The sequence below is a fragment of the Amblyraja radiata genome, chromosome 3 (genome assembly GCF_010909765.2).
Source record: "Amblyraja radiata isolate CabotCenter1 chromosome 3, sAmbRad1.1.pri, whole genome shotgun sequence".
In the NCBI taxonomy this organism is placed as follows: domain Eukaryota; kingdom Metazoa; phylum Chordata; class Chondrichthyes; order Rajiformes; family Rajidae; genus Amblyraja; species Amblyraja radiata.
Window position 1 is genome coordinate 7,640,778 of NC_045958.1, and position 12,755 is coordinate 7,653,532.

A 12,755-nucleotide genomic window follows, 5' to 3' on the forward strand; every position below is an offset into this window, starting at 1 on the left:
AAGCCAAAGCACCCAAGCCACCATTTGCAGTAAGTAGTGCCTTTCAACTTCATGCCGCCATTTGCAGTAAGTAGTGCCTTTCAACGTCAAGCCAAAGCACCCAAGCCACCATTTGCAGTAAGTAGTGCCTCTCAACTTCAAGCCAAAGCACCCAAGCCACCATTTGCAGTAAGTAGTGCCTTTCAACTTCAAGCCAAAGCACCCAAGCCACCATTTGCAGTAAGTAGTGCCTTTCAACTTCAAGCCAAAGCACCCAAGCCACCATTTGCAGTAAGTAGTGCCTTTCAACTTCAAGGCAAAGCACCCAAGCCACCATTTGCAGTAAGTAGTGCCTTTCAACTTCAAGCCAAAGCACCCAAGCCACCATTTGCCGCAAGTAGTGTATTTCAACCTCAAGCCAAAGCACCCAAGCCGCCATTTGCAGTAAGTAGTGCCTTTCAACTTCAAGCCAAAGCACCCAAGCCACCATTTGCAGTAAGTAGTGCCTCTCAACTTCAAGCCAAAGCACCCAGCCACCATTTGCAGTAAGTAGTGCCTTTCAACAAGCCAAAGCACCCAAGCCACCATTTGCAGTAAGTAGTGCCTTTCAACTGCATGCCACCATTTGCAGTAAGGTGCCTTTCAACTTCAAGCCAAAGCACCCAAGCCACCATTTGCAGTAAGTAGTGCCTTTCATCTTCAAGCAAAGCACCCAAGCCACCATTTGCAGTAAGTAGTGCCTTTCAACTTCAAGCAAAGCACCCAAGCCACCATTTGCAGTAAGTAATGACTTTCAAGCTCAAGCCAAAGCACCCAAGCCACCATTTGCAGTAAGTAGTGCCTTTCAACTTCAAGCAAAGCATCCAAGCCACCATTTGCAGTAAGTAGTGCCTTTCAACTTCATGCCACCATTTGCAGTAAGTAGTGCCTTTCAACTTCAAGCCAAAGCACCCAAGACACCATTTGCAGTAAGTAGTGCCTTTCAACTTCAAGCAAAGCACCCAAGCCACCATTTGCAGTAAGTTGTGACTTTCAACCTCAAGCCAAAGCACCCAAGCCACCATTTGCAGTAAGAAGTGCCTTTCAACTAAGTCAAATCACCCGCCACCATTTGCAATAAGTAGTGCCTTTCAACTTCAAGCCAAAGCACCCAAACAACCATTTGCAGGCAGTGCCTTTTTACTTCAAACAAACCATAGTTTCATTTTCAAACCACATTAAGGGTACTCACAGTTGTGTAGACATTTGTCAGTGTTATTCCGAGCTCAGAGAGACATGACCCTTGGCTTCATCCATCTTGCAGAGAATGAGTGAGGCACACCACTTCCTGGTTTTATAGTCCCTCCTCCTCCCTCTAGCAGGGGCAGCAGAGAGAATGATGAATTTTTAAAAAACATTAATATCTCTCTGATTTGTCATCGATGGGAAAAATCCTCCGCACCCATAAGGCGGAGGGGGGCTCTGAGCGAGGTGGCCAAAAATGACGGCCTATGGCGCGGCGTTCTGTCGGAAATCGCAGCACAGTGGGCCAAAAGCGGTCAAGATCAGAGATTTAGTAATATAGATGTGACATTTTGGGTCGAGACCTTTCTTTGGACTGGCTATGGGAATAAGAAGTTAAAATGGTTAACCACTGAGAGTTCCCACAAGCTTTGGCAGACTGAGCGAAACGGTCGTCGAGTTTACCCTTGCTCTCGCCAATCGGCTGCAGTAGATAAGGTTGTGGCAGGTGCAACTGAATGGATGCAAATTGTTTGATAAGGTCAAAAGAAACTCATTTGGTTTACTACTCCTGCCATTGAACTTTGAGGACTTCTCACAGAGTTGATGATGGCAGTATCTCTAATGTTTTGAAGTATTGGCTGATGGTCACAGCAACAAACAGGAACATGAGGCTTGTGTCAATGTGGTAGACAATGAGCTTTGTGCCTGATTTTTTTGCTTTCAAATACTCTTTACCTCAGTAGTTGATGCCGTTTATGTGGTTGAAAATTTGCTCCACCAGGTTTTAGGACTTCAGCAGGGATATGGCTGCCAACTGAGGCTTTGTAGCTTGTTTTAAAAACTTACACATGGCCTTTCCTTTCAGCTTGTTCAACCTCGGGCAAAACTGGAGCAGATGATCTGCTGCAGATGGAATGAAGGCATTGTGATCAACCATGAATTAAATCACTACAGTATTAGCAGTCCAATTCCACTGACCTTCTAACTATATTTCCTACTCTGGGGCACTTAAATTCAATCTCTGACCAAGCATTTAACTCAATCTCCATTAACTATACTAATAAAACTAATTTATTGTTCATACTCTAAAGAAGTGCCCAAGAATGTTTGGTTATGTTAAAGGTGCTGTATAAATGTAAACCTGCTTTGTGACTAGAGGTCTACTTGAAATTAGTGCAAACTTTTAAGTCCACACAGAATATTTATCATAATTTTAGTCTCAGTGTGTATGAAAGACATATTTGCCTGAGGGGCAAGCAACAAAAAATCATGAGGGTGATTCCTGAGAACAGAACATATCACATGAAAAGAGATTGCCTACATTGCCTGGAGTTTAGAAGAATTGGAAGTAATTTCACTGTCGATTTCAAAGTAGAGTTTAAGCTATTTTTACCAGTCGTAAAGATCAGAATAGAAGTTATTGACTCACAATAAAAAAACTACATATAACTGAGATAAGGAGGAATTTCATAACTCGAAGTAATCACACATATAATGGCACAGGAAGCATTTATCCTCTAGTACATGCCAACTGCATGCAAAATCAGTCCAGCTAGTCCCACTAACCTCTTAAAGCCCTACAGAATTTCTATTCACATGCTGATCAGTTCACTTCCAAGGGGACCCTGAAAAGATGCATTCTCAACCAATTACTGCCCTCCCTATACACTCATGGCTGCGACCAAATGTTGCTCTAACTCTATTTACAAGTTAGTAGATGACACCGTTATAGTGCAGCAAACCTCAAAGACTGACAAGATGGAGAACACGAGCTTAGTAACATGGTGTCAAGTCAAGCATCTTTTAATGTCAGAAAGAGGGGAGCTAATTTCTGACTTCAAGAAACAAAGTCCATAGAGATTACTTCATGTCAGAAGGAAGATCCAGTCTGTCACCATTAATGGCCCTCAAAATAGATGGAAGCAAGCAGATATAGGATTGGATTGAATATTTCAGAGCTATACTTACAAAGTACCAAATCACTGGGCAAAATACTAAATGCACATGACATGCCTATTAGGTATACAAGAACTGAGCAAAGCTATTGGCTTATTTCGAGTTTAAATCCTAAGTGTGAGAAAGTACACTGATTACCACATCCCAGTGATTATTGCTTAAATGCTGGACAGATGTTGAGAACTTTGGAATTGCTTGACATATGGCCCAGCTGTTGCTACCAAGTAGTATTGCATGGCTTCAATTGCTGTAGGAAAACAAAATAAAACTAAATGCAATGTGATTATTACCAATATCAGCACTTAAACCTTGCTGATGGAGAAAACACTATTTTGAGAAACAGCTGGATGGCCTGGCCATTGATTCATAAGTTCTTTGGGCAAATGTCATGGGGCAGAGATGACAACTTTTTTTGTAGTTGATAAAGGTTCAAAGGTTATTTATTGGTCACATACACCTAGGTGTAGTGAAATGCTTCTTGCCAATGCAGCACATAAAGAAAGAATACAGACATAACATTAATAAGAGATTTAAACATAAAGAACATCCCCCCCACAATGGCTCCCACCATGAGGGAAGGCACAAAGTCCAGTCCCCAACCCCAGTTCACCCATAGTCGAGCCAATTGAGGCCTCCACAGTTGCCTCTACGGAGGCCCGATGTTCCTGGCCGTTCTCGCCGGGTGATGGTGCTCCGGCGTCGGGAGAATCCTCACAGCGGCTTGGGACACCTGGAACGGCCGCTTCCGTACTGGAGGCCGCGGCTTCCAAAGCCAACAAGGCCGCGACGGTTGGAGCTCCACTACTGGCGATCTCGTCGCGAGATCCCAGGCTCCCGGTGTACAGTTCGGCGCCGCCGCCCGCAGCTGGCCGCTCCTCAGACCCGCAGCTCCGCGATGTTGTTCCCGGCGGTCTTCAGCTCACCGGAGCTCCAGCGCGGCGACCCGGACAAGGCATTGCCCGCTCCACGATAGCGCTCCAGCGCTGTGCCGCTGCCGAAGCCGTGGTTCTGGGCGGTCCCCGACAGGAAACGCCGCTCCAGGCCCGCTGGTAGGCCACGAGGACGGGTCGAAACTGCAGCCCGGAGAAAAGCTGCCTCTCCGACCAGGTAGGGACCCTGAAAGGCAGTTTCCCCCTTCCCCCCCCCCCCCCACCCCCCACATAAAAAAGTCTAGAACTCCAGAAACAAAAACACTTTAACTAACTAAAAATTTTTAAAAAGATGAAAAGACGGACAGCGTTGATGCGAAGCGAATGAGTATATCTTCATTTTTATGAGGGCTTTTTAATGCCACATAGTCAAATGCTGCATTCCTGTTAAAGGCCAAACTCAAATTGTATTTAGATCTTATTTCACATTTGAACCAACACTTATGGTCTACAACTAAATGGTCCTGATAAAACTATAAATTGGCGAGTAAATATCACTTGATAGTAACTCACAATAGCTTACATTAGTTTTCTAATGATAATAATAATAATAATAATAATAACTTTATTTATAAAGCACTTTAAACAACCGCAGTTGCCACAAAGTGCTGTACATGAGAACTCATGGACAAAAAGTTATTACGAACCATTAAAAACCGTAAAACGAAGGACTAAAAAACAGTAAAAATTAAAAGACATTAAAAGCACTAAGAACAGGAGCAATGTCTCAGCCAGTGTCGAAAGCCAGAGAATAAAAATGAGTTTTTAGGGAGGATTTGAAGATGGACAGTGAGGGGGCCTGTCTGATGTGCAACGGCAAGGTGTTCCAGAGTGCCGGAGCAGCAACAGAAAAGGCTCTATCCCCTCTGAGCTTCCGCTTAGACCTTGACAATTCAGAGGGTCACAGTGGATCATTCTCTTGGTTGTATACCAAAAGACCACAGATTATTGAGCATTTTCTTTTGCACTCAAATGCAGGTATTGGCATTTGAGTGTTCATTAATTACTTAGAAGTTCACCATCATGCATTGGTGCAGGACTGCTAAATATTGATCAGATAGATTATTTGTTGTTTAATAAAAAATCCCAGCCATTGATTAGGATGGATCATGTTATTTCACACAATCATGTAAACTTTGTAACTTCATAGAATTCAGCAAAATCTGCTTGTCTGACAAAAGATGGTTGAATGTCCTTGTACATTTGCACAAATACTGACGATTAATTGAAGTGGTCTCAGTTTGGCTCTTGGTGGGCAATAATTTTCTAACTTCATTCTCCAAATGAAAAAAAGTTAATTGATGGATTTGATGTTTGCAATTTTGGTCACATTATGCTTCCAAATCGATTTCAACAAAGACAATATTGGGCACGCAATTTAACTCCATTTAACAAACACCCCTCATTTTAATAAAATAAAACTCTGGCATATGAATTATAATTTTTATTAAGACTACTTACAAAAGTATATCAAAATATTAATAGGAATGCAACTAGTTATACTATTACCAATATGTGACAGAAAATTTACTTTATTTGACCTAAATAATTTATAAATACAAACTTCTAACAAATATACAAGACAATACAGAATTTTCATTCAGAAGAAACATTCAATAAAAAATATTTGGTTTTACGTTCAAGATACTGAATGTGCTTTTTCCTCCGTTATGCAATACTTGGACAGGAATTAAAATACTAGGACATCGTGCAGTTGTTCAATGTTCCGCAGTTGTTCAATGTTTTGCTGTTTCATAAAAGTTAGATGTCTCCAGTCATAATAGCAATGAATTCTTCCTGGTTAACTAGAAGCAAAATATTGTATATTTGAATAATATTGCCACAAAACCTATTTAAATTAGAAAGTAATATCTTAAACCCTAATCAATCAGTCCACACCTGCATGCTAACATTCATAAATTGGTATATTTGGTTCAATTTGAATTTTCTTGATGTCACATATCTGTCATGTAATATGGATCAAACTTTGGTGGACAGACCACAAAGATTTGCCTACTCCCTGTTTTAACAGATTTATTTAGTATAAACATTCAAATCACATGCCATAGCCTATATCCAAAGATGCAGAAGATCTGTAAATCATTCTACATACAAGATCTCATAAGATTTTATACTACCTCCAAAAAATGTAAAATGTCATGATCAGTCTAGACGTAACAAACATCAAGAAAATGCAAAAAAAAACTGAAATTAGTTAATATGTCATCTACTAAGACAATAACAATAAAAAATTGAAAGCATCTGTTAAATGTATAAAAACTAAAATTGAGTGACATTTACAGCAACAGAAAGGATGCAATGTGGAAACTGCCAAACCAAAACTGGACCACCTGACATGATGGTCCCTAAATTATAACAAGCACATCTCAAGGATTGAATATTGCTGCAAGGCATTAACCAGAAAGATATGTTCATTAATGTTTTCCAATGATATCAATTGGCAAAAGCATTTAGGTCATGAAACATGTTTACAAATGCATTAACAAGTATTTGAAAATGAATACAGGAGCAAGGTTTTACTGAATACATACTTCTAAGTGAAATTACAACTGTTCAGTGAAGTGGTTTTCTGTTGCCTTGGCAAAACAAAAAAGCCTCAGCTCAGGAAATCCATTGCAGAGTTCAAAGGATCCCAAGGATACAAACAATACACTCCACCAGAATATGTATCACCCATTCTTGCAGAACTGGAGTTTTACTAACTTCAGCAGTTCAGCTATAATGCTCGTCTCCATGATGCAAACTATTGAAATAGGGGCGACTACTTATATTGCATGGGCCAAATTGGTTATAATGCAAATTAGATTGGGAACTAGAAAATCATTTAACAGTTACTTTGGAAATTGGCACGCAGACAAAAAAGCTGACATGGGAAAACAAAATATTCCAGTGAAATAAAACTTTAACCATGTAATCTCACAATAATCAGGCACCATTGCCTCTTAAGAACACCGTTGCAACTTTAACCGCAAATCAAAACTGACACAACATCACTTTGATTGACAATTATGAAACAATACTATATTAAACACTAACATACAGTTTTTGTATCATTAGCTTGCAGTTAGAATAAACTTATTGATATTGTGTGGCGCTGCAGTAAAGTTGCTGCCTTACAGCACTTACAGCACCAAAGTCCCAGATTCGATCCTGGCTACAGGTGCTTGCCTGTACGGACTTTGTACGTTTTCCCCATGACCTACATGGGTTTTCTCCGAGAACTTCGGTTTCCTCCCACACTACAAAGATGTACAGGTTTGTAGGCCAATTGGCTTGGTATGAATTTAAAAAGTGTCCCTAGTGTAGGATAATGTTAATGTGCAGGGATTGCTGGTCAGTGCGGACGCGGTGAGTCGAAGGGCCTGTTGCCGCGCTGTGTCTCTGAACCGAAAAACTAAAACTAAAATTAAGACTTTGAAAATCAGCAGGAAAACTCACTGTGTGTAACTCTCTAACCTCCCTTGCCCCTATTTTGAAACAACTTTCTACAACACAATACTTATATTCTATTCTAGTTACAGAGAGGAAAGATTTACAATATCATAATAGGATTTTAGACTCATTTCCCCATGGCAAATCAGATTTGTGGCCCATTATGTCAATAGCAATCACAGAACAATTTTATTCCTCCACTAATTTTTCTCGTAACCTGTTATTCTCTACATTCCTATCAATGAATCTCTCCCAGATTTGCCACACCTACACACTCAAGGCAATTTAGAGTTGCCAATTAACCAACAAATTCACACATCGAGAACTCAATTTGTTGGAGCTGTGGAATAACTCTGTTACACCACTGTACCACCCTAGTGGCAACAAAAAGGTCATCCAAAGGTGCTGATTTGGTCAAAAGTGAATCAGATTAAATTCAAGCTCACTAATATTCTTCTTGAGCAGGCTCTCTGGGTCAAAGAGGACTTAATCTTTCAATATACAGTGATTAACAAAACAATGCAAGGTTTGCATTTTGCACAATGTTAGATCGAACAAAAGATTAACAGAATCAGTCTCTTGCTCAGTTGGTGGTGTTATCCATAACTAATTTCTTTTGAATTACTGACAATGATTTAAAATTTCACTTACTCTCTCCATCTCCATCTTTATCAAATTCATCAATCATTGCACGTAGCTCTTCATCAGTCACGTTTTCACCAAGCTCTCTTGCAACCCGGCGCAAATTACGAAGATTGATTTTACCAGAGTCATCATCATCAAATAGTTTAAATGCTTTTAGCATTTCTTCCCTTGGATCTCTATCCAAAATCCAATCAGTCACTAACCCAAAAAATAGGAGAATACAGTATATTACATGCAGGCAATTTTCAGAATATTTCCATTATTGAAAAGATAAAAGGACCTTAGCTTCAAAATTTGCAAGTGTGGGGTTAAAAGTTTAAACATTTGGTCAGTATTAATTCCACAAAACCACAGCTCAAGATTGAGTGAATTGTAAACTGTAGCGAAAAAATAATAGAATGTGCCATCAATGGTGCTATCAAGTGGCATTTATTTCAAATAACTTGCTTATCAACACTAACTATAGGCTTCATTAGGATCACTTGGCTGCAAACCTCTGCTTCATCAATAATCTTCCATAAACTCAGAGGTGGGAATGTTCACTGATGATTTTGCAACATTCAATTTTATTCACAAGTTTTCAGCAAATGAGGTACTCCATGCCTCTGTTCACAAAAAAAAGATAACGTTGAGGCTGATAAGCAGCAAGTAACACAACCATCACGAGTTACAGGTATTAATCATATTTTGATATGATTGCAAAATATTATACTGTCTCCTTGTCTGGATGAGTATAGCCCCATCAACACTGAAGAAGCACGTCACCATCCACAATCAAAGCAACTTGCTTAATTGGCAGGTACACAAAATTGCTGGGGAAACTCAGCGGGTGCAGCAGCATCTATGGAGCGAAGGAAATAGGCGACGTTTCGGGCCGAAACCATTCTTCAGACTGATGGGGGGTGGGAGAAAGAAGGAAAAGGGGAGGAGGGGGAGGAGCCCGAGGGCGGGCGGATGGGAGGGTGGGAGGAGACAGCTAGAGGGTTAAGCAAGGGGAGGAGACAGCAAGGGCTAGCAAAATTGGGAGAATTCAATGTTAATGCCATAAGGACGCAAGGTCCCCAGACGGAATATGAGGTGCTGTTCCTCCAATTTCCGCTGTTGCTCACTCTGGCAATGGAGGAGACCCAGGACAGAGAGGTCGGATTGGGAATGGGAGGGGGAGTTGAAGTGCTGAGCCACCGGGAGTTCAGGTAGGTTATTGTGGTTATTTGCTTAATTGGCATCCCATGTATGAATAGTCTACAGTGGCTCCAGTGTAAAACGCATTACAGCTAATTGCATTTCAGCATCTATTTTCTTTGCACTGCATCCACTATTAGCAGCACAACATAATGCATATTCATTTTCAAGATCTGTAGCACTTCCTCACTGGCTATTCACAGGGCACCTCGTTAACCTCCAACCGCAACATCAAGGAGGACAAGGACAGCAAATGTATAGATTCTCAAGTTACACAGGATCCAGTTTGGGAATATATCACGTGTAAGAAGGAACTGCAGAAGGGGGAAATCTTTTAGGACCGAGATGAGGAAAACATTTTTCACACAGAGAGCGGTGAATCTCTGGAATTCTCTGCCGCAGAAGGTAGTTGAGGCCAGTTCATTGACTATATTTAAGAGGGAGTTAGATGTGGCCCTTGTGGCTAAAGGGATCAGGGGGTATGGTGAGAAGGCAGGTACAGGATACTGAGTTGGATGATCAGCCATGATCATATTGAATGGCGGTGCAGGCTCGAATGGGCCTAATGGCCTACTCCTGCACCTATTTTCTATGTTTCTATGCTGGTTTAAACCAAAGATAGACACAAAATGCTGGAGTAACTCAGCAGGTCAGGCAGCATCTCTGGAGCCAGGCCATTCCTTCTCTCCAGGGATGTTGTCTGTCCCGCTGAGTTACTCCAGCATTTTGTGTCTATCTTTGGAAATATATCATGTTTGTTTGAAGAAACAGCATCAGTAACTTCCTGTGTCTGCAGGCAAAAACAAATTTGCATAGAAGATAAACAAAAGCATGGACCAATTAGGCCAAACAATATTTTTCTGTGCTATAAACTCCATGTATAAAATAATAAGATCCAAATTTAATTCCATATTCGAAGAAGAAAGTCATCTTCCTAAAGGAACTCTACAAATTACAAATTTAAAACATGTCCATATTTTTATACTCAAGCATAATTACCAACTTCACTGAAGTCTTCAAAAGTTATTTTGCCAGTGCTATCCCGATCATAATCTTTCAGTATCTTCAATACATCAGCCTTCTTTACATCAAATCCCAGAGCTCTCATCGCAACCTAACAGTGCAGAAAAAATATTCATGTTCTAATAAAAGTAGCTCTAAGTATCACAATGCTAAAGCAACATACCACAATATTTATAAAATGTATTCTTAAATTTTTTTAAAGTGCATGGCATGCATGATGAATAATATCTTTTCAGAAGTGCAGCTCATTCTGTAATACCAAAAGATTCATAAGTATTTAATCAGAAGGCATTTCCACACATTTGTCCATGCACTTAATGGAACCATCTCTTCACATTTGGAGAATGTTAAAAAGTCAGTTTAAATGTTAAACTTGGCTGAGATGACTGAACAAGGAAAAAAACTGATGAGTATGATTTTCCCATTGTAGGAGGCAGCGAGCCACACGGCTGGAAGGCAGGAGGCTTATTACCGACTAAATAGCCAAGTTACTGGAGAGGATTCTGAGAGAAAGCTACACATGAATTTGGAAAGATAAACCCTTCTTTCAGTTCCATTCTTCACCTTTCTTTCCTCTCAGATTGCAGAATCTGTATCCTTTTGTTCCCCACCTTTACCCTCCCAGACTTTGATGTTATCTACACCATTTTCTCCTCCACCTGGCTGTCATATGTCAATGAACCCCTCCTCACATATATTCATCTATCACATGCTACCTCATGCCCGACTCGTCTTTATACTTCTACACTACTCTTTCAGTCCAGATAAAGGGTCTTGACCCAAAATGTGGACAGTCCATTTCCCTCCTCAGATGTTGCCCGACTTGCCAAGTACCTCCTGCTCCAAATTCCAGCTTCTAAAGTTTCTTGTGCCGATACATATTCTGTCAATCTAACAAGGCATTTTCCAAGTTTCTATCTCAGATTTTCAGCATCCATCTGTATGCATGTCGGCAGACTGCACAATTGACAATAATTTATACCAATGAAGTGAATAATCAGCTGTGTTACTTTGTATATAACAAGATGAAATTTAAAAAATTGCACCTTCAGTTCATGATAATCTATTGCTTTATCCTTATCCGTATCAAACAAGTCAAACGCTTCCTTAACTTCCCGCTTCTGTTCTTGAGTCAGTTCTCGCCGCTTTTTCCTTTTGGACTTATCCAAGTTAAGCTCCGTTCTGAAATACAGGGTGATGTAGATTAATTGCTGCGGTTACATGAGCCTTTTGGATGTAGCGTTCCCTGTCGATCCCTTCGATGGTGGGGAGGCCAATACTCATGACGCACCAGGCAATGGTCACCATTTTCTGCAGCTTCCTGCGCTCTTGGGCATTCAAGTTACTGAATAGACCACCATGTAACCAGTCATTACATTGTCTACCAAAAACTGTATAGGTTCGATAGAATATTTGGCCAAATCTCAAACTTCTGAGGAAGTAGAGGCTTCGATGTGTTTTCTTTGTAATTAAATCAATGTGCTGGGGCCAGGAATGAAGGATTAAATCTCTACAAAAACCTTAAATCCTTCAGTTATACATGACAATACCACCCATTACTGATTCAAAATGATAGATTTTTTAATCAATAAATAGGACGAGGTTGGGGAATCAGCTTTACAGTGAGCAACCCTTGTACAAACAAAAAAAGGGATCAACGAAGCAATCTAAGATGACGAAGATGAACATTTGTCATTGATGCCTTTTCCCTACCACGTCACATATTGCTTATAGGCCTTCATTAGCTGGTCAATAAAATTCTGGGACTCCTGACTTCAGCACCAGTATACCATACTGTAGCTGTCCATGAAGACAACCAGTATACCAAACTATAGCTGTCCATGAAGACAATCTTCCGGGTAACATTTGATATCCTTAAATCTTAAAGGGCACTTTTAAAATCCCTTTCCTGGCTAAAAACTAATGATAGTTATAATTTTCTGACAAGAGATCAGTCCTTTCACCGACCGGTCTGTTTCCACCTCTACCCCATGACAGTGTTTTTCAGCAGCTAACCCAAGCAGCATTTTGGTAAACATCTTCTGCACCTTTGCCAAAGCCTCTACATCCTTCAAGTAATGGACAACCAGAACTACACACAATATTCCATATGGACCTTAACAAAAGTTTTAGAATATTGTAGTGACTTCCTGACTCTTAGACTCAATGATGGCAAGCATACCATATGTCCTTTTTATTGGTATTTAATTATGTAACCACTCTCAGGGATCTGTTGATTTGGTGCCCAAGACCCCTGTCCATCAATGCTGTTAAGGGTCATGCCATTAACTCTAGTCCAATTTTTGTGTGTGTGTATATCTCGCAAACATCAAGAGGTACCAGTCAGATCCAGTGCAGAGGAGC

The 12,755-nt window shown here is 40.5% G+C and overlaps 1 protein-coding gene across 1 annotated transcript in view; it reads right to left on the bottom strand.

The window, feature by feature from the left end:
* Nucleotides 1-5,519: 5,519 nt before the first annotated feature.
* The window catches only part of cetn3 (centrin 3), a 12,910-nt gene continuing 5,674 nt past the window's right edge, over nt 5,520-12,755 (bottom strand). The window contains exons 2-5 of the mRNA XM_033017260.1: nt 11,438-11,573; nt 10,368-10,482; nt 8,193-8,384; nt 5,520-5,893 (exon numbers count right to left, since the gene is read on the bottom strand). Of these exons, the coding sequence (XP_032873151.1) occupies nt 5,850-5,893; nt 8,193-8,384; nt 10,368-10,482; nt 11,438-11,573 (487 nt within the window). The 3' untranslated portion in view covers nt 5,520-5,849. The remainder of the gene's footprint in view (nt 5,894-8,192; nt 8,385-10,367; nt 10,483-11,437; nt 11,574-12,755) is intronic.